The sequence below is a fragment of the Zingiber officinale genome, chromosome 1B (assembly GCF_018446385.1).
Source record: "Zingiber officinale cultivar Zhangliang chromosome 1B, Zo_v1.1, whole genome shotgun sequence".
NCBI classification, from domain to species: Eukaryota; Viridiplantae; Streptophyta; class Magnoliopsida; order Zingiberales; family Zingiberaceae; genus Zingiber; species Zingiber officinale.
The window spans coordinates 11,168,586-11,190,616 of NC_055986.1; the positions used below are offsets into that span (position 1 = coordinate 11,168,586).

At 43.0% G+C, this 22,031-nt stretch overlaps 1 protein-coding gene and 1 pseudogene across 1 annotated transcript; one reads left to right on the top strand and one right to left on the bottom strand.

The window, feature by feature from the left end:
- Window positions 1-2,888: 2,888 nt before the first annotated feature.
- LOC122040266 (probable indole-3-pyruvate monooxygenase YUCCA5) lies at window positions 2,889-4,514 on the top strand. Its single transcript, XM_042599626.1, has 3 exons — window positions 2,889-3,750; window positions 3,820-4,191; window positions 4,258-4,514. The coding sequence occupies exons 1-3, from the start codon at window positions 3,082-3,084 to the stop codon at window positions 4,486-4,488; spliced, it is 1,272 nt and encodes a 423-aa protein (XP_042455560.1). The 5' UTR covers window positions 2,889-3,081; the 3' UTR covers window positions 4,489-4,514.
- A 671-nt stretch (window positions 4,515-5,185) lies between these two features.
- LOC122027336 lies at window positions 5,186-20,715 on the bottom strand (annotated as a pseudogene).
- Between the last annotated feature and the right edge of the window lie 1,316 nt (window positions 20,716-22,031).

Here is a 22,031-nt window from a genome sequence, read left to right on the forward strand (position 1 = left end):
TTTTCCTTTTCATGGCAAAGAAAATAAGGAAGGTTTTATTTAATTTTTCCTTATTTGCCAAGACCAAGGAATATAAAAGAGGGGGTAGGGGTGCCTTCATGAGACACAACTCTATTCTATTTTCCTCCCTCTCTTCCTTAGTGGTGGTCGACCCTAGACCTTCCTCTTCTCTTCTTCTTTAGTGGCCGGTTTCATCCCTCTCTTGGAGCTCTTGTTGGTGGCCAGTTCTAGCTTAGAGAAGAAGGAGAGAAAGGAGGCTTTGTTTCTAGCATCCCTTGGAGCTTGATGGTGGTGGCCGAAACTCTTCATCTCAAAGAGGAGTGCTTGGCCGAAACTTGCAAGAAGGAAGAAGAAGGGTTTGGGTGGTTCTAATCTCGGTAGATCGTTGCCCACACAACGCCCGAGATAAGAAGAGGAATACGGTAGAAGATCAAGAGGTCGTTGCATATAAAGAAAGGTATAACTAATAATTATTTTCCGCATCATACTAGTGTTTCTTTGTATGAATTCTAAACACAAAAGGCACATAATTCTAGGTTTCGAATTTGTGATTCGAGTTTGTGTTTTTTTTTATTTTTTGAATTTGTTATTCGATTGTTCATTTTGGTTAAACCTAGGGTTATATAAGGAAATTAAATATTAGATTTCATTGAAATGCTTTGTCTATGAAGTGGTGGTTGCTCCCATATCTAAGAAGGCCTAGTGCCTCGCCATGTTTAACTTGGAAGTCGATTTCTGAAATTAATATTTAATTGAATTTATAACATAGGTGGATTTGGATCAATAATGTTAAGCATCGTTTGCGATCCAAGTCTAAATCATTAAGAATAGATAAGTTAAATTTGGAATTAATAATGTTAAGTTCTGTTTGCGATTCCGAATTTAATTTCTAAATAACACAATAGGTTGTTAGGAAAGGTTCGACACTTGTACAAAATTTTTGTACAGTGGAACCGATACGATCTTCCTAGGACCAACCAACAAGTAAGTCTAACATCCTGCAACCTAATATGCTTAGATCCCCCGACTCCACTGGCCAATAATATAGAATGCATCACGTAGATTGTCAGAGCTTTTACGTAAAACAACATAGTGTACATGGCGAGAGATAACTCGCGCAACAAAGTCTTCCACAGTACTGAATATGAGCGACATAACTTTAGATACGATATGACACTTTCCTTACCAGAGTATAACAAATGTCCCATTATCAATTAATACCTGAAAAAAAGAGGTATTCGATAGTTGTGATATAAATGGAGTCCACTCTTGCGGACTAAGGTACATACACATAACCGCATCCACCTATTACACTATGCTTCTTCTCCACTTTTCCTCACGAAAACCTAACTTGAGCATTAGAGTGGATAAGATAGGGCGCCTCCGAGTATTCATTCTAGTTCTCTCCTTTTTTTTTCTTTCTCTCTTGTATGTAGGCTTAGTGGACTTCTCTATCGGTGGGTCCCTTGCTCAGCGTGCGGTGATTTCGTTAACATAGGCGATAGCTCACCATTGACTCAATCGTCGGCGGTCTCAAATAGGAACAACTATGAATTCAGAAGGTTTTTTGCGACGATAGAGTAGCATGAAAGGATTTGCAGTTTTCTCCTTAGTTTAATTAGAGAAACATTATGGTTAATATTGTGATTTAGAAGTGACACCATAAAGATGCATTTTTAATATCATTATAGATAGAAGAATACTTAAAGGCTACCATTTACTTAAGATCAAAACTATTTTAATATCCATCACATTACACATGGAAGAGGAGCATGAACCCGTTTCTTGAAGAACTACAAGCCCTACATAATCTAAAACTCACTCTGCCCTAAATATTTGCTTGTCCATCCATCTTTGTATGTGTCTGAATCTAGACGCACCACATGTGAGGAACCGATCACTCACATGATCTCAAAGGCAGAGAAAGGCAGATTCTCCTTTAATAAATCAGAACAAGTCGAGCTAATAGTCACATTAATGATTGCTCCACATGTAGTTAGACAGTTACATGCCGACCACAGAAGAGGAACCAGACCGTTGGTAGTTGGAATCGTGTAATTAAGAATAATTTTAAGATGGTGCGAATTAATAAAACTATGAATATATTTAAATTTAGGATGTGGCAATTGCTAAGGTTAAGCCATTGATGATGAGGAAATAAGTTTATTTAAATTTTCCCGCATATGCTAATCCACATGCAAGCACAACTTAGTCAATACAATGCCATGAATAATTCAGTCATATATGCGACTAAAGGAACAGATCATACCATATTATGGATCCTAGCTAATTTGGTCCTCATTATTGACAAAGGATTGATGACTTGTTATTTTATTCATAGTTTCACTCAAAAAGGCTATGTGGCTCGAATGTATTAGGACATGTGGTTCTGTGTGTTTCCTCCAATATTTAGTCTACCCATAGTTAATTTATTTTCCTATTCCCAAATAACTCATGTATCAATGCTCTCTCATTCATGCTTAAGGTCCCTATTCATTTCATCTCATGAAGGAAGAGCGGAAAGATAAAAATTATAATTATTTAGGCTTGAGAAGTATAGAGCTTTTTGAGGAATGCATGCACATGGAATGACCATACTGTGCAGGCCCCTTGCAGGAGCATACATTAGTGTCTTTTATCATAAATTTAAACATTTTTATTATATTAATGACAAGGAGGTGCCTACGTGGCATGATCTTTGACTTCCCAATTTAAAGGTAGATCTGTTACCTTAGCGATCCCCCTAGTGTCGGCCTCACGGATATGAAGGGAGGTTCATGTAGGTACACAGGCCATAGGCGCATGACGGGGTAAATCCCATGTCGTCAGTTCCTGAAAATCAACACTTGATCATTACGTCAGAGATATCATGTGTCCATCGTCTGCACTACGTCCTGGGGCATGACTCTCCAATTTAAGATTTGAGTGGCGCCGTCTCACATGCAGCTCTCAGGCGCCATGAACGACCACCTATTTAAGCATCTTCACTCCTCTCAAGTCTCATCCTTCCCCACTTAACTTCACCACAAGTTTCGTTGCTTCATTCCTGCTGCAGAACAGAGTGCTGCTAACTAGCAATTAATGGCGAGTATGATGGAACGAATTGACTTCTCGCGTAGGTGCGTGTTGGTGACCGGTCCAGTGATCGTCGGGGCTGGACCTTCTGGGTTGGCGATGGCGGCGTGCCTCAAGGAGCACGGTGTGCCGTACGTCGTCCTCGAGCGCGCCGACTGCATCGCCTCGCTTTGGCAGAAGCGCACCTACGACCGCCTGAAGCTCCACCTGCCGAAGCAATTCTGCCAGCTGCCGCGGATGCCGTTCCCGGAGGACTACCCGGAGTACCCTTCTAAGAGACAATTCGTTGAATACGTGGAGGGCTACGCTAGGCACTTCGAGATCCGCCCCCGGTTCAACCAGGCCGTTCAGTCGGCCCGGTTCGACGAGATCAGCGGGCTGTGGCGGGTGAGGACGACCGGGGCCGGCGCCGAGTCCGGCAACCGGAACCTCGAGGTCGAGTACATTTGCCGATGGCTGGTGGTGGCCACCGGCGAGAACGCCGAGAAGGTGATCCCCGAGCTCGAGGGCCTTGGGGAGTTCGGCGGCGAAGTGACGCACTCCTGCGACTACAAATCCGGCGAGTCCTACCGCGGGAAGCGCGTGCTCGTCGTCGGCTGCGGTAACTCCGGCATGGAGCTCGGCCTCGACCTTTGCGACCACAATGCGTTCCCGGCCATGGTTGTTCGTGACTCGGTGAGTACATAATCTTGATCTTCATGATTAAAAACGACTACGCTCCGATGCAAGGCTATTCCTTTCAAGGTTCATGTACTGCCGAGGGAGGTGATGGGGAAATCGACGTTCGAGCTGGCGGTGCTGCTGATGAAGTGGCTGCCGGTGTGGCTGGCGGACAAGATCCTGCTGCTGTTGGCGTGGCTGGTGCTGGGCGACATCGAGAAATATGGCCTGAGGCGGCCATCGACGGGTCCCCTGGAGCTCAAGAACGGGGAGGGGCGGTCCCCTGTTCTGGACATAGGCACCCTCGGCAAGATAAGGTCCGGCGACATCAAGGTGGTGCCCGGCATCAAGCTGTTCTCTCCAGGAAGAGTGGAACTCGTCGACGGCCAGGTGCTCGAAATCGATTCTATCATCCTGGCCACGGGATACCGCAGCAATGTCCCCCAATGGCTTCAGGTGCAGAAAACGAGTAGAACGAATTCTTTTCCCATAAATGAAATAGCGATTAATGGATGGTTGTAGGGATGCGATTTCTTCTCCAAGGATGGGTTTCCGAAGATTCCATTTCCAGACAGGTGGAAGGGGAAGAGCGGGCTCTACGCGGTGGGATTCTCAAGGAGAGGCCTCGCCGGAGCGTCATCGGACGCGGTGCAGGCTGCATCGGACATCGCGAGGTTGTGGAAGGAGGACGTGAAACCGTGCCGGTCGCGGCCTGCCGCCGCTTGCCATCGCAGATGCATCTCACAGCTCTGAAATAAAATCATTTTCTTTCCTTGCTTTTCGCGTCGTAGACTAGTTTGTGTAAGATAGAACAACAGAAGTGCATGAAACCCTCTCTCCAGTGGAGCCCGAAGTTTAGGACACGAAAGGGCTTCTTGTACATTAGAGACGATGTGGTTTTTCTCCCCTGCTTGTGCACCATCTTTAAGCTTTTACTATGATGAAAATTTCATATTACTAAAACCCTTAGTTCTCTATCAGTTGTCTAAAGGGGATGTCTATCAGATTGGATTGTTTACAGCGTGATCCTCCTCTCCTCTAATTTCAACATCTTTGCAACTTAGAACAGTGATTTTCACTTCTTGAAGTATTTTATTAACAAAAAGCAAATCAAAAGGGTTCATTCTGTTTACATAGTTTTAGAGATTTCAAAATAGATGTGTATGGAGTCCCACTCTGTTTTGAACGAATTTTCAAATGACAAAATGCCGACCAACTTTGATTTAGATGAGAAATGATCATACAATTTAAATTGCTTGGGTGCGATCTCAGGCGGAGGCAGGTCCATTTCGGCTGCCTACCGAGAATCTTGAGTGAACTGGACGCAATCTCCTATGGAATGAGTGTGAGACCTATGATAGGTATAATAACCGGGCCCCCACTGACCGGGTCTAGGGGCTTGGACAGCTTCGACTCATTGCGCCACCCTAGATTCCTGACCGAGAGGAAATCATGGTCGGGTATCCTTAGAGCAGGAAATGGGTCGAGTAGGAGGTTGGGGCGGTCTTCTCTTCGACTTGTTGGCAGGAGCAGGTGCTTTGTCTGCTTTCCTCCGGATTGCCTGAGCTTCTTCTACATTAATGTAGTTTACTGCCTTCCCAAGCATCTCATCAAAATTCTTCACAAGCTCTTGAATGAGGGCTCGAAAGAACTCTCCTTCCACTAGACCGTGGAAAAGGCACTCATCAAGATCTCTGACATAATTGATGGGGCGTCCTGGGCTACCTGGTTAAAGCGTTTTAGTAAGCCCTTAGGGTCTCTGCAGGCCCCTGCCTGAGGGCGAATAGGCAATAGTTAGTCTTCTGGTATTTCCTGCTACTGGCGAAATAGCATAGGAAAACGTTCTTGAAATCCTGAAAGTAGGTAATGGATTTGATAGGCAATCCGTCGAACCACTTTTGTGCCGAGCCAGACAGAGTGTTTAAAAACACCTGACGCTTGATGGCATCGCTGTACTGATGTAACAGTGCAACGTTCCAAAATTTGTGAAGGTGATCTTCTGGATCCTTGCTACCGTCATATTCTCTGATGACTGGGGGCTTATACCCCTTTAGCAGTTTTTCCTTGAGCACCTTCAAAGATAAGGGCACTTGTAATTCCTCGGTCAACTCCCTCGGCTCCTCCCTGACAACTATGACCTTCCCCTTCTTCGAATCTCTGGGCGGGGAACTCTCGGCCGTGGAGGCCTAGTGCTGCTCTTTCTTATTGTAATAATCTGGATAGGGGTCGCATTAGAAATCTCGGGGGAAACCCTCGGGCTGTTTGTGTCCTCCATTGTCACATTCCAAAATAGGTGAAGGAGATTCCCACAGACAACTCCAAATTGATCCCGTCTGGAATCTGAGTCAGATGGAGGCCGATGGAGATGACGTTAGTGTTGATGGAGAGACGACTTTGCTGCACCCTACGTACACACGTCTCGAAGGCTGACCCCCACGTGGAACTTCAAGGTTTATAGTATGAGGACTGGTAGTACCTGAACTCTGCACACACTTAGACAAGCACCCGGAGCGTTAGAGACCAGAAATCAGGGAAAAAGTCCCCAGCGCTGGCTCTCTGATGCTCAAGTCAGATCCTTCTTCCTCGAAAAAATAGTGTACGGTAGAAAAAAGAACCGTAGAAGATGAGTGTGTATGTGTGCGTACCTGACTACAGAAGAGGACCTCCCTTTTTTATGACGCTGCATACCTTCAGAGCATGTCTGTTGTTAGAGAATGTCGGGTGTCAAGGCCTATCAAATGAGAGAGGACGTACGGTGGCCTCTTATTGGTGAAAGGAAGGTTCCATTCGCAGGTGCTAGTAGACCACTGGAATATTCCTTGATGTATAACAGTTATTTTCTGACAGGAGGTTACGATTCCTTGACATTGTTGTTACTTAGCACTTTCTGTCTCGCTCGGATTTAACACAGGCAGCTCGAGATGACTGCTCAGATGTACCATCAGGCTTAAGCCTTGATAAGAAGGATGAGTTGTGGTGAATCGACTGAGTTTTATCTGAGATTGCGACGAGGGACCCATCTTTCACGTCCTAATCGCTGAAGAGTTGACCGAGAGTTGTCTTAGTGAAAATACTAGGCTCGTCTACATAGCACAAGCTGGGGAAGTCCAATCAATTGGGAGCAGGTCAGGAACTAGTCCAGGCCGCGTCTTACGTCTCATATATAGAGACCTGCCCTATCTGTGCCCGACCAGGAATTATGTGGCTAATGACGTGAAGTGGTCTAACTCTCTCCTTCTCCTGACTATTGACTGTCACGCCCCCTTTGACTTTTGACTTCTGGCCTTATTGGACCCCACCTTTATGCACCGTATCATCTGGTATCAGAATATGTCGAGTAATGGAATATGTATGATACCCCTCGTGGAAGGTTCCGTTATAGGTATATGAACTGTCTTTTATAACCTTTGTATTAATAAGACGGCTGAGCATGCTTGATGTCAGAATATGCCAAGTAAAGCCAAACAATATAAGCTATACATACACCCTCAAAGAAAGGTTCCCTCACATGTATACGTTATTGTAGGACTGTTAGATTCGATAGAGGAGGGGTGAATATCGATTCGAAAACTTAGAGTATAAACGCAGCGGAAAAGTAAAATAGACACAGATGTTTTTTACTTCGTTCGGAGCCTGTGACGACTCCTACTCGAAGGCCCGTGGTCCTTGACCACTTTCGTTGGGCAATCACTAACAAGTCGAAATATGATTACAGAATAAGTACAGGAAATGCTAGTGAAAATAAAGCAATACCGACAAGGAAATTAAATAAAAACGGAAGGAGCACTTTGTTGGAGCGTTGTTGGCGTCGCACTGAACGTCGAGCAGCAAGACCAGCAGTAGAAGAGTTCTCAGATGAAATTGATTCTGAAGCTCCTGTCTGGGGCTTCTTTTATATGTTGTTCCGGGCGCCTGGATCCCTTCCGGGCGCCTGGAATGTGACGTAGCTGCTCAAACCGAGATGCTCCACGTGGCGATGCGCAATCAGGATAAAGTTTGCCTCCCGGGCGCCCGGACCCTGTTTTCCCGCAGAATCCGTCCTGCACGACAAATGTTAGTCCGGAGGCAAATATATATCCTGTAAAACAGATTGTTAGCACAATTAACGTTCAACAAAGTAATAGCAAAGAGTATGACTTAGATTCCGTCTTTCTAAGACCGGAATCTAGTCACGATCTCGACTTAGACATCCGAAATGGATCTAAGCCGGATCGACGCCTAATGTTCCCTTCCCGGGAACGCGTCCTCGCAGTCACTCCCCTCCAGTGACTTACCTCACTTACCTGCCAGACATCCGGTCAGCCCGTCGACCCGTCTGGACTTCTCGCCAAGCGTCCGGTCAGCCCGTCGACCCGCTTGGACTTCTCGCCAGCTATCCGGTCAGCCCGTCGACCTAGCTGGACTTCTCGCCAAGCGTCCGGTCAGCCCGTCGACCCGCTTGGACTTCTCGTCAGCTATCCGGTCAGCCCGTCGACCTAGCTGGACTTCTCCTGCACACTCGATCAAAGTGTCAGACAACAACAAAACTAACTTAACCTATTTATCATTCATCAAAACCTGGGTTAAATCGTTAGTGCTAACCGCACCAACAATCTCCCCCTTTTTGATGGAATGACAACCTGGTTAAATTAGTGAAAACATATGCAAGAAATAACATGCATTTATGTGGTTTTAAGGTTAGTTTGTATTTTCAAATTGGTTTAGCTAACTTAACCACCTAACCCTCCCCCTTTGGCATTCATCAAAAATAAGCAAGGGTAAACAATCATAGTGTAGAGTTACTATAAAAAGTAATCAGATTTTGAAACATATCTAAGTTTGGTTCAATTTTTAACACCAAGTTAAAAAATAGTCAAGTTGACTTGGGGGAGACAAGTTGAATTTTGAAAAGTATAAATTTAAAGTTAATCAAGTTTAACTTTTCAAGTGTGTAAAAATATTCAAATAAGGTTTTTCAAATTTACTTTTCATGTTTAAGTAACATTTACTTTTCAATAAGGTAAATTTTCAACTTCGATTTTTTAAAAAACAAAGCAAAAATTTAAACAAGTAAGAATAATTTTTCAAGAAGTAAAATTTTTGCCAAAATAAATTTTTAAGGATAATTTGATAAAAGCTAAGTTTGGAAAGTTGAATTTTCAAGCATATGTTACAAAAACTGAATAAGTTTAAATTTGCTATATTCAACTTTTAAAATCAGGTTTAAAAAATTAGGTGAGATTAAACTTAGTTAATTTTAACTTTTTGAAAACTGGTGTTTTTAAAAATAAGTTAGTTTAAAAATATTTTTTTTTTTAAATAAAGTTAATTTCTCCCCCCTGAACTTGATACTTAAATATAACCAGCTGTCTAACCAATTAGGTACTAACTAACTATCAGAAGATAGTAGCTTTCACTTGGTTAGTCAGATTAAGTTGATTATAACCAGTCAGTGTTTGACTTGACTGAAGAACTTTAATCTGATTAATATCTGAGTTGTATTTAACGTCCAGACTTATGCTGATGCACTGAAATAAGCATCTTAAGTCCAGACAGTTGGCCTATGCATCTCACCCCTTTCTATGTTTGTCAAACACAAGCAAGGTAAACCTAAGGTGTTGGTGAGATGCTCAAAAACTAGTCCTATGGGTACATGCTTTCTAAGTATTCAAAACTAGTCTAAGGCCAAAACTGTTTTTGAAAATCTAAAAATGGAAAGTTTTGAAAACAAACAAGTTTAACTTATTAGTTAAAAAATATTATTTTAAAAATAGTTTAAAAAGAATCCTAGTCTATTAAGATAGAACATAATTGATGTAAGTCTGAAATATCACTAGATAGATTCAAAATATTTTACAAGTAGTGTAGCTACAGAAGTGAGTCATAACTAGATCTACTGAGATGATGAAGGGGGTGGTCCAGATCCCAAGGATCGGAGAAGCGCCATCAGCTCAGTGTGTCGGGTATCCCCGGTGGCTCGTAACTCGGCTATCTCTCGCCGAATGTCCCGATGAAAATCAGAGTTCTCCTGCTGGAGACTCGCCATAGCTCTCTCTAGTCCGGTCATACGGTCAGCTAGAGTGCGGGAAGCGTGTCGTGGTGCTCGAGCTCGGGGCGGTGGTGGAGCCGGTGCGGCTTCCTCTGGAAATAGTGCGAGCATGAACTCGTCCATCTGTGCGTCTGGATCGGGCTGGTGCTGTGCCCCCCTCCGCCAAGACATAGTCCCGTCATCTCTATCTATCTGGATACCGGCTAGGGAGAAGTCCGAGCTGCTATAACATCGAACTCGGTCATATGGGCAATGTCTCCTCTAGTGACATCAATGTGCAACGAGGACATATAGGCTGTCAGAATGTGACCAAATGGCATATGGACTCGTCTATCAGTCACGAATCCAGCTGAGTAGATAATGGTGGAGAAGATATGTAGGCTGATGTCAATGTCTAACCTATGAATCAGGGCATAGAGTAAGAACGAATGGAATGGGCGCATCACAGCGATGTCCCGAGTAGTCAGTGGTAAAATGCAAAGGACTACAACCCTATAAAGAGCGTAGTCGGACTCAAGTTCTATTGACCTAAACGTGTCACTGGGATCTCTCTCTCCCGAAAAATCGTATCGAGAGTAATATGTGAGTAGGGATCTCCGAATGGTAGATCCCTCGGAGGATAGCACAAAAAGGAACAAGTAGATGGACGCAACTCTAAAAACTCTCGGATAGTCGTAGGGGAAAATGTGATATCAGTGCCTGCTGCCCTAGTGGTATAGGTGAGATCGTCTACTTTCACTAGGTTATTGCAAAATTCGGCACACAGACTTATGTTTATTGGACTGGTACATTCGACAAGGTTCCTTAAGTTATAGTGGCCTATAACCTCTAAAGCGGAGGGACATGACCTTAGAAAGAACGATCCATCTATGCAGGTAGTCCTAATGGCCTTATAAATGGTTGACTCAAACTTAATCCTAAGTTCGTCTGTAGGAAACCTAGGGTCTGTACTAGCATTGGAGGGTCCAGCACCAGTATTTGTTCGTTTCCTACTGTATATAAATAAAAGAATATTCTAAGAAAAAATTGAGAAGACAAATTCTAATAAAATTTTTAGAGAGGGGAAGAATTTTTACCGAGGAGCCATCGAAAAATATAGATTTGACGACCTCGGTTGAATCGCAACAGCGTTTTCACCGCAAGAAAATTTTGATTTAGAGTACTTTCGCACTGAGGTTCAGAGTGAACCTTGGCAAAAGTGAGAATTGGTGGGGCAAAGGTCGGGGGCGCCTGCTGCCCCTTATTTATAGGGGACTCCGGGCGCCCGGGGTTGCTAGGGCGGGGCGCCCGGATCCCCTTCCGGGCGCCCCGGAGGGGAATACCAGAGGCGCCCGCCCCTGGTTTTTGACTTTTTTTTTTTTTTTTTGAAATTAGATTTGAAGTTAAGTTTTAAGTTTAAAATTTTGAAAATAATTTTTTAAGTTTAGAATTTTGAAATTAATTTTTTAAGTTTAAAATTTAAAATTTTGAAATTAATTTTTTAAGTTTAAAATTAGAATTTTGAAAATAATTTTTTAAGTTTAAAAAATAAAATTTTGAAAATGATTTTTTAAGTTTAAAATTAAATTTTGAAAATAATTTTTTAAGTTTAAAAATAAAATTTTGAAAATAATTTTTTAAGTTTAAAAATAAAATTTTGAAAATAATTTTTTAAGTTTAAAATTAAAATTTTGAAATTAAGTTTAAAATTAAAATTTTGAAATTTTTTTTTTTTTTTGGTTTAAAAATAAAATTTTGAAAATTTTTTAAGTTTAAAATTAGAATTTTGAAATTAAATTTTTTTTTTTTAGGTAAAAAAATAAAATTTTGAAAATAATTTTTTAAGTTTAAAATTAAAATTTGAAAATAATTTTTTAAGTTTAAAAAAAAAATTTTGAAAATAATTTTTTAAGTTTAAAAATAAAATTTTGAAATTAAGTTTAAAATTAAAATTTTGATTTTTTTTTTTTCGGTTTAAAAATAAAATTTTGAAAATAATTTTTTAAGTTTAAAATTAAATTTTGAAAATAATTTTTTAAGTTTAAAATTTTGAAAATAATTTTTAAGTTTAAAATTAGAATTTTGAAATTAATAAAAATTTTAAGTTTTAAAATAAAATTTTGAAATTAATTTTTTAAATTTAAGATTAAAATTTTGAGATTATTTTTTAAGTTTAAAATTAAAATTTTGAAATTAATTTTAAGTTTAAAATTAAAATTTTTTAAGCCTTATTCATCTCACCCGATCTATATTTTCAATCAGGGAATCCTATGATTTCGTGAGATGAAATTGGATTTTTAATTATGGAGTTTTGGTTTAACGTGTGTTAGATTCAGATTTAGTTTTGGTTTCCACAAATAGGCATTCTTCGGATAAACTTCTAAGCTTGGTGAGTCACATGGACATCATTAGAAGTAATCAACCTTTCGAGGTTTTCCAAATAGTCCTATCCACGGAACTTAGTACTAAATCTTGGTCTAACTGGTTATGATTCATTTAAGGGTAGCTTCGGTCAGTTCCACTTGGCCAAATGCACCAGATCGAAGCCATATCTTTCTAGACATGCGATGCCCAAGCTTCCCTAACATACTATCATCCAAAAATTTCACCAGTACCATGATTCAAGTTAAACTTGGTCTCTTTTTAACTAATCTTAATTACCCTGCCGGGTTGGTAAATTTTGGGTTACCCTGTCGGGTAAGTTAGTTTTGGAGGTGCCAGCTATTCTGGAGTCTCCCCCTGAATTATTGGCCTTTAATAAATTTTGATTTTAGGCTTGTGTCGATTCTTTTTATAGTTATGGTTAACTTGGTGATAATTTTGTTGATTTTTAAACTGTTTAGATTTTGAATTTGATTTAGGTTTGTATTTTGGATTTTAGTTTGGTTTATTCGATTTTATATAATGTATTTTTTCTTTAGGTATATAATATTGATTAAGTCCTACTTGCGTGGTCAGACACGCTTTCGGAACCCAAGCTAGATTGGTTGATTTGTATTGGGTTATTAATGATTTGAAGGTTTTATTTGAATTCGACTTATATCCTAGTCTGGTTTTATTATAACATGTTTTTTGATTATTTAGGATTAAGTCTAAATTTTTTGATCTTGTTGTAAATTTTTCTAGCATTTCTTTTAAATTTTTAACATCATTTTTTAATGATAGATTCTCCTCCTCAAGTGTTAGATCTTGAGTTAGATTTTAATTTTTGATTTGTTCCTTGAGGTTTTGATTTTCCTCAAGAAGTGATTTGTTTTCATTTTCTACTTTAGTTAATTTACTATTTAAACAAGAGATGATTCTAAAAAACTTTTTGTTTAAATTAAAATATACCTCATTCGAGCCTTCGGAAACGAGTACGGACTCGTGGCTTGTTTCGGGTTCAGACATGTCTTCATCTTCCGACTCATTTTCTGTTTCGGCTTCGCGGGCCATCAGTGCGAGGTGGCTCTGATGTTTCTGCTCTTCTTCCTCCGATTCGTCCGAGGAGTCGTCCCACGTTGCTTTGAGTGCCTTCTTTTTGGTTGGCTTCGGTTTGTCGAGCTTCAGTTTTGGGCATTCGTTCTTGTAGTGTCCCTTTTTATTGCAGCCGAAGCAAGTAACGTTCCTTTGTTCTGTGGGAGAGCTGATCTTTTGAACGTCCTTTTTACTGAAGGTCCTCTTTCTCCTGGTGAACATTTTTCTTACCAAGTTCACCAGGTGTTCTTCGTCTTCGGAGTCTTGGTCAGATTCTTCTTCAAATTCAGGCTTGCTTTTCTTTTCTTTGGAGGAACCTGCAAATAGAGCTATACCTTTCTCGGCTCCAGCATTAGTTTATTCGTGTAGTTTTAATTCACAGAAAAGCTCGTCTAATTTTAACTTAGAATGATTCTTAGAAATTTTGTAGGCATCCACTATTGATGCCCACAAACTATTACGTGGAAAGGCGTTTAATGCGTACCTTATTAAGTCTCTGCTCTCCATCCGGTGGCCTATCGCATGAAGCCCGCTGAGGATGTCCTTGATCCTCGTGTGGAGTTGATTCACTGTTTCTCCTTCCCGCATTTTTATATTAAAATTTTATTTAAAAGCGGTCTCGCTTTGTTACCTTAGCGTCGCTCGTGCGCTCGATCAACTTGTCCCATAGCTCTTTAGCGTTTTTGTGTGGACCACTGTTCAGTTCTTCTCTTGTCAATCCGCACTATAGAGTGTTGATCGCTTTATTTTCGTTGATGCTTTTTCTTCGATCCGCTGTCCGCCTTGAGATCCACTAGATTCCCGGAGTTGTCCACTGGAATTTTGTAGGGTCTCGTAATGCTCATCCACTGGTCGAAGTCTGTTTTGAGGTAGACCTCCATGCGCTTCTTCCAGTACGGAAAGTCGTCCCCATTGAAGAGCGGAGGTCGCACTGTGCTGAATCCTTCTTGTTGGGACATTCTGTGCACAGGTAAATAACCGAAAAATATCCCAAGACTTGGTCTTGGATTAGTAGTGCGGGAAGAGAGAAATAGAAAGAAAAATCTAGATTGGTGTTGCACCAATTTAGCCAAAAAACATAATAGAAAATTATAAACCAGTTTGGAGTTTTGAGTGTAAAACTGAAAACCGAAAAAAGAAAGAATTTCACCCCCAGTCTGATTGGTGGTTGCACCAAATCAGAGCGGTACCTGCTCTGATACCACTTGTAGGACCGTTAGATTCGATAGAGGGGGGGTGAATATTGATTCGAAAACTTAGAGTATAAACGCAGCGGAAAAGTAAAATAGACACAGATGTTTTTTACTTCGTTCGGAGCCTGTGACGACTCCTACTCGAAGGCCCGTGGTCCTTGACCACTTTCGTTGGGCAATCACTAACAAGCCGAAATATGATTACAGAATAAGTACAAGAAATGCTAGTGAAAATAAAGCAATACCGACAAGGAAATTAAATAAAAACGGAAGGAGCACTTTGTCGGAGCGTTGTTGGCGTCGCACTGAACGTCGAGCAGCAAGACCAGCAGTAGAAGAGTTCTCAGATGAAATTGATTCTGAAGCTCCTGTCTGGGGCTTCTTTTATATGCTATTACGGGCGCCTCGATCCCTTCCGGGCGCCTGGATCCCTTCCGGGCACCTGGAATGTGACGTAGCTGCTCAAACCGAGATGCTCCACGTGGCGTTGCGCAATCAGGATAAAGTTTGCCTCCCGGGCGCCCGGATCCCTTCCGGGCGCCCGGACCTCCGGGTGCCTGGATTCCTTCCGGGCGCCCGGACCCTGTTTTCCTGCAAAATCCGTCCTGCACGACAAACGTTAGTCCGGAGGCAAATATATATCCTGTAAAACAGATTGTTAGCACAATTAACGTTCAACAAAGTAATAGCAAAGAGTATGACTTAGATTCCGTCTTTCCGAGACCGGAATCTAGTCACGATCTCGACTTAGACATCCGAAATGGATCTAAGTCGGATCGACGCCTAATGTTCCCTTCCCGGGAACGCGTCCTCGCAGTCACTCCCCTCCAGTGACTTACCTCACTTACCTGCCAGACGTCCGGTCAGCCCGTCGACCCGTCTGGACTTCTCGCCAAGCGTCCGGTCAGCCCGTCGACCCGCTTGGACTTCTCGCCAGCTATCTGGTCAGCCCGTCGACCTAGCTGGACTTCTCGCCAAGCGTCCGGTCAGCCCGTCGACCCGCTTGGACTTCTCGCCAGCTATCCGGTCAGCCCGTCGACCTAGCTGGACTTCTCCTGCACACTCGATCAAAGTGTCAGACAACAACAAAACTAACTTAACCTATTTGTCATTCATCAAAACCTGGGTTAAATCGTTAGTGCTAACCGAACCAACAGTTATGATAGCGGAATATTCCCTAACAAGTAGTTGTTATTCTCTGATAGATTATTGTGATTTTCTAATAATGTTATCTCTTGAAGGCAGTTTGACCGGCCTTGTAGCCAATTGACTGTATGATGGGAGACTGATATATGAGAAGTAGGGAGCTTAGCCCTTTAGATCCGCTCGATACATTAAGGCCGATCGATCATATACTAAGAGTTGTATTGTAGAAGCGTGGAGTTGGGTTCCGTATGTATGATCAACTCGTGTGCTGACCATCTATATACTGAAAGTTGTATTGTAAAAGTGGGGAGTTGAGTCCCGTATGCCCAATCGACGCTAGGATCGACCGGGTCAATTTTGTGAATCTTGGCACTACGGAATGGAGTGCTTAGTCTCTTAAGTCCAATCGGCTCTGGGGTCGGGTGGATATATGCTGAGAGCCCTGTTTATAAGAAATACTGAGGCATGAGGAGCTAAGTCCCGTATATCCGATCGAAGATCGACTCTTAGTCTACCCGTGTTAATGCCAAGAGTTCTGCTCGTATGAAGAGTTCTGAGTGGGGTGTTGAGTTTTATATGTCCGACCGACTCTTGAGCCATCAGAGTTCATGTTAGGAGTTATGCCCATAAGATATAAGAAGTTGCGTCCGATGGCCTTGGTCGAGTTTAAATCCATCTGAATTTATATTGGAAGCCTCACTCCTGAGAGGTGATTCATCCAGATATGTGTACACTCTTATTTTGACCGTCACTTTATATTGACTTTGACTATTACCTCATTTTAATCATGGATTTCAAATTTTCCTAAATTCACTCACCACTCACAAGATACACAACATATCGTATCACATAGTTTTAGAGATTTCAAAATTGGTGTGGATGCAATCCCACTCTGTTTTGAACGAATTTCCAAATGACAAAATGCTAACAAACTTTGATTTAGATGAGAAATGATCATACAATTTTAAATTGCTTTAATAGATCTGCTCCTCTTTAGCACTAAAATATGTACAAATCTACGAGTTAATTTTGTCTAAGAGAGCACCAATTCCTTACATATATAAAATAAAATACTCATTCATAGTTACGGGGAAATATCCCTCTCTTTCTTTCCTAGTGAAGTATGAATTTCAAGTTCTAGTAATTGTTGCGTCAACCCTTCTCAACAACTCCTTCTTGCAAAATAAATTAGCAATATGATATGACACATGTAAACCCTGTTTAAGAGACTAACAAACATCACAAACCTTATGAGTTGCCTATCTACCGAGGAAATGGAAAGGAATCCTCTATTCTCGTCTGCTCTCCTAAGGAGATAAAGTATGACTTGCTCCACTGGCCCAAAGGGCAAGTACTTGCTCACTTGGAAACCGACATTCTTGAGTCCCAATGAAAGCCCATCCGCCATCCCCACTAGCTGTGCGAATTACAGCTTTTGATCATCTTTTCCAATTCTCAGCTCCTCCGCCTGCATCGCAGCTACTTGTCCTACGCACGTAGAGCTAAATCACTACAAATTCAACAGTCAAGAAGATACTCATCGACTAGTATATTCACCAGATCGAACGTTGTGGGTGGCAAGAACAACTGCACCAGATTTCCTGCCGACTCTTTCCATCATGAAGGAAGCGCAACTATCGAAGCACTCGTGAGTTTCCTGAATGCTCCTGTGTACGGGAGACGGAGCGCCCACGGAGGATGCTAACTAGGTCTCTCTGGTCAAATAGGCACCTCTTACAAGGTTTACGCCCAGAGAGAACCCCTCTTCCTCCACAACTTCGACGACGTTCGCCATCCTCTCCTTGGCATCCTCAAGTACGTCTGGATTGTGCTGTACACTATGGGTTGCTCGTTGCAGTTGAATTCTCGCATCGCCGAATATGTGAAGTAATCGATTGCGGGTTGGACCGACGAGTACTCTGCGTCAATTAGGAGAGGGATATTGGCTTGTGTACACCTTGCGCAAATGGTTGATAATCTCCGGAGAGCGAGTCGGAGGTCATGCTCTTCGACCTTTGTGAGGGGCTCCGGCTCACGAGGTGTGAGATAGAGAGGGCTGGAATGGCAGAGGATCGGGAACGAGTGAGCCTTCCATGGAAGTCGAAATGATGGATCCTTTTGCTCATATCTCAACTGATCACTGATTCTTTCCAGCAATGAGATGGGGCAAATGGCTATGATCTTTACACATACACTTGCTTGAAAAAATTTTAAGGAAAAAAGAAACTATTAGAAAATTCCACGGTAAGCAAGTACAAAAGCAGTATATGATACTGCCACTACATTAGACATGTGCTCATGAATAGGCGGCCGAAAATAATTCGCGAATACTTTTTTGGGGGCGTTACTTGTTATAAATGAATTTGCTAAAAACGTACGGAGGCAAACGGAAGCGATAACGCCATCTCGACGGCTTGTGCTTAGAGGTGTCGATTCAATCCATTTATATATTTTTTTCCTTTTCCAAAATTATTATTATTTATTATTTTTTATTTTTATGGGCTCACTGGGCCTGTACTCAAAGTGGACCTAGATCCATTCGGAACCATAGCGCATGAGGCGTCATTAATGATGCCCCAGCCACCCAACATTGAAACCGTCTTCTTCTCTTTCCCATTCATCTCATTTTCCCCTAGATCTCTCATCAGTTTCCAAATCCGCACGCAGATGGATTGTTAAATTCATGCAGATTAAGGATTCAGATCGATCTTCAGCTTTTTTTTCTTTGCTAGCTTTGATCAATTAGGTTGAGTTTTTTTTCACTTTTTTTTCCATTGGTTTTATTGTTCTTATCATTATCGCGGACATTTAGGTTTCAAATCAATCGTCGTCTGATCTTTGTGTCACTTGATCCGCGAAAATTTTGGTTCTGAATCCATTTTAGTCTCCCTCTCGATTAAATTGTCATGTTTCTCTTTGGGTTTTGTTTGATTTTGTTCATTTTTTTTCCTCTCGTCTTAGTTGAGGGGGATTGTTCAAATCAGATTTGAAGATATTGGAAGAGTTGTTGATATTTACGCGAGGTGGGTTGATCCTATGGGAGCTCGACAAGGCGCTTAAGGGCTCCCCCATCGATGCCCTCATCTATTCCTGCCTCCTTGAGGAGCGATCCATCGACGATGCCTTCCACTACGATGGTCCTGCTGGTGGCGCAGCCTATACGTTGAAGTGGGTGTTCGATAATGACCTTGGTCTCGTTTTCGTCGCTGTCTACCAGCGCATCCTCCACCTACTTTACGTCGATGATCTTCTCGCCGCCGTCCGTCACGAGTTTTCTTAGATATACGACCCCAAGCACATAACTTATGATGATTTCAATGAGACCTTCCACCAGCTTCAGAAGGAAGCAGAGGCCCGTGCTGAGGAGATGCGCAAGTCCAAATAGGCTGGTCGGGCCTCTACCATGGCTCCCGTGAAGAAACAAACCCCTAATGGTGCTGCTAGAGGATCTGGAAAACAACGGAATAACAACAGTGGTGGCTCTGGGAAGGACCACTTTCATGGCGATTCAAGTGAGGGGCGTTCTTTAGCTAATGGTATTTTGAAGGGCAAGGGAATGGACATAAGGAGAAATCTGAAGCCCCAAACCTTTCCTGCTGACTCTTTCCATCATGAAGGAAGCGCAACTATCGAAGCACTCGTGCGTTTCCTGAATGCTCCCATGTACGAGAGACGGGCCGCCCATGGAGGATGCCAACTGCGTCTCTCTGGTCAAATAGGCACCTCTTACAAGCTTAACGCCGAGAGAGAACCCATCTTCCTCCACAGCTTCGACGACGTTTGCCATCCTCTCCTTGGCATCCCTCAAGTACGTCTGGATTGTGCTGTACACTATGGGTTGCTCATTGCAGTTGAATTCTCGCATCGCCGAGTATGTGAAGTAATCGATTGCGAGTTGGACCGACGAGTACTCTGCGTCAATTAGGAGAGGGATATTGGCTTGTGTACACCTTGCGCAAATGGTTGATAATCTCCGGAGAGCGAGTCGGAGGTCATGCTCTTCGACCTTTGTGAGGGGCTCCAGCTCATGAGGTGTGAGATAGAGAGGGCTGGAATGGCAGAGGATCGGGAACGAGTGAGCCTTCCATGGAAGTCGAAATGATGGATCCTTTTGCTCCTATCTCAACTGATCACTGATTCTTTCCAGCAATGAGATGGGGCAAATGACTATGATCTTTACACATTCACTTGCCTGATGAGAAAGTAAAAACAATTTTAAGGAAAAAAAATGACTAGAAAATTCCATGGTAAGCAGGTACAAAAGCAGTATACGACACTGCCTCTACATTAGACACGTGCTTACGAATAAGCGGTCGAAAATAATTCGCAAATATTTTTTTTGGGGCGTTACTTGTTAGAAATGAATTTACTAAAAACGTACGGAGGCAAACGGAAGCGATGATGCCATTTCGACGGCGCGGAGGAACTCGGCGAGGTTGCGGTCGCAGGCGGCGCCATCATCCGCGTCCTCCATCCCGTAGTCCAGGATCGATCGCAGCCCCACGTCTTGCCACATCTCCCGCACCGTGCAAGCTGCCTCGTCGACGCCCTCGCCGGCGTAGAAGATGCGATGTAGCGTCACACGAGCAGTCGCGGAGACGGCGATGCGGAGCAGGTGTCCCTCCGGCGCCGCCGTCGACGCTCGGAGCGCCCAGGTCCCGAGGTCGACGAGCGGGGTGGCGGCCAAGGCGGAGAGGGTGGCGAACGAGCAGAGGAGGGCGGAGGTGGGGAAGGAGGCGAAGAGTCGGCGGGTGTCGGCGAGGTTGCCCAGCGCCGGCGGGACTTCGGCGGCGAGCGAGGAGGCAGAGGAGGAGAGGCGTTGGGTAAAGCGGTAGTGGGAGATAATTGCGGCGATTTTGGTGGCGCTTGGCATCATCAACGACCCCCTTCAATTCTCGGCGTGCGATCGAAGAATCGGTGGAATCCTACTTGCGTGCGATATATAGAAGGAAATGGAATCTTTTCGGACTTAAATTGCGGGCAAAGCGACGTTTGAGGGGAGACTTCAATTTGGTCAGAATAAATAGGGCTTTGACCATGATGCGCTGACTCATCTCAACGACGACTAAAGTTGAACTAAGCTCACAAATCAGACTCTATTTTGCCTTCTCCTAATTCAGCTTTAGCTTAACTCACAGGTGTAATTTTACTACTTAATTAAACCGTGCACCCTTTTTGCTGGAGTCAAATCCTATTGTTATTTTTTTTAGATTATCATAAAAATGATTAATCCAACTTGTAAAGACGCCCCGGCCTATGCTCAGAGGTGTCGATTCATTGGTTCACTGGGTCTGTGCTCAGACCGGACCTAGATCCATTTGGAACCATAGCGCGTGAGGAGTTATCAAAGACGCCCCGGCCGACCCAACGTTGAAACTGTCTTCTTCTCTTTCCCATTCGTCTCATTTTCCCCTAGATCTCTCGTCGGGTTTCTAAATCCGCAGCAGATTAAGGTTTCCTCTGGTCTTAGTTGAGGGGGATTGTTCAGATCGGATTTGAAGATGTTGGAAGAGCTGTTGATATTTACGCGAGGTGGGTTGATCCTATGGGAGCTCGGCAAGGCGCTTAAGGGCTCCCCCATCGATGCCCTCATCCGTTCCTACCTCCTTGAGGAGCTATCCGCCGACGATGCCTTCCACTACGATGTTCCTGCCGGCGACGCAGCCTATACGCTAAAGTGGGCGTTCAATAACGACCTTGGTCTCGTTTTCGTCGCTGTCTACCAGCACATCCTCCACCTACTTTACGTCGATGATCTTCTCGCCGCCGTCCGTCGCGAGTTTTCTCAGATATACGACCCCAAGCGCATAACTTATGATGATTTCAATGAGACCTTTCGCCAGCTTCAGAAGGAAGCAGAGGCCCGTGCTGAGGAGATGCACAAGTCCAAACAGGTTGGTCGGGTCTCTACCATGGCTCCCGTGAAGAAACAAACCCCTAATGGTGCTGCCAGAGGATCTGGGAAACAACGGAATAACAGTAGTGGTGGCTCTGGGAAGGACGACTCTGATGACGATTCAAGTGAGGGACGTTCTTTAGCTAATGGTGGTTTGAAAGGGCAAGGGAATGGAAATAAGGAGAAATCTCAAGCCCCAAACCTTTTTGCAAAGGGAAAAGAGAATGGAGCCCCTAAAGCTGGGCCCGAGAAAGCGACTTGGTAAGTGCATCAACTAACTGATCCTCAACAAGAATATGAGTAACTCATAGTTTGGAGGCATGCACCAGATTACGAATAAAGTAATAATCAATTGCTAGATGCTTCATCCGAGAGTGAAAAACAGAATTAGCCGAAAGATATGTGGCACATAAATTATCAGTAAAAAACACAAACAGATGTGGTAACCGGAACAAACAAGTTTGTCAAAAGTGACTTAATCCATTAAATTTCAGATGCCATAGAGGCAATGGTGAGATATTCAGCCTCAGTAAAAACGCACAACCGTGCGCTGTTTGGTAGATTTATAGGAAACCGGATTATCACCCAGAAAATAACA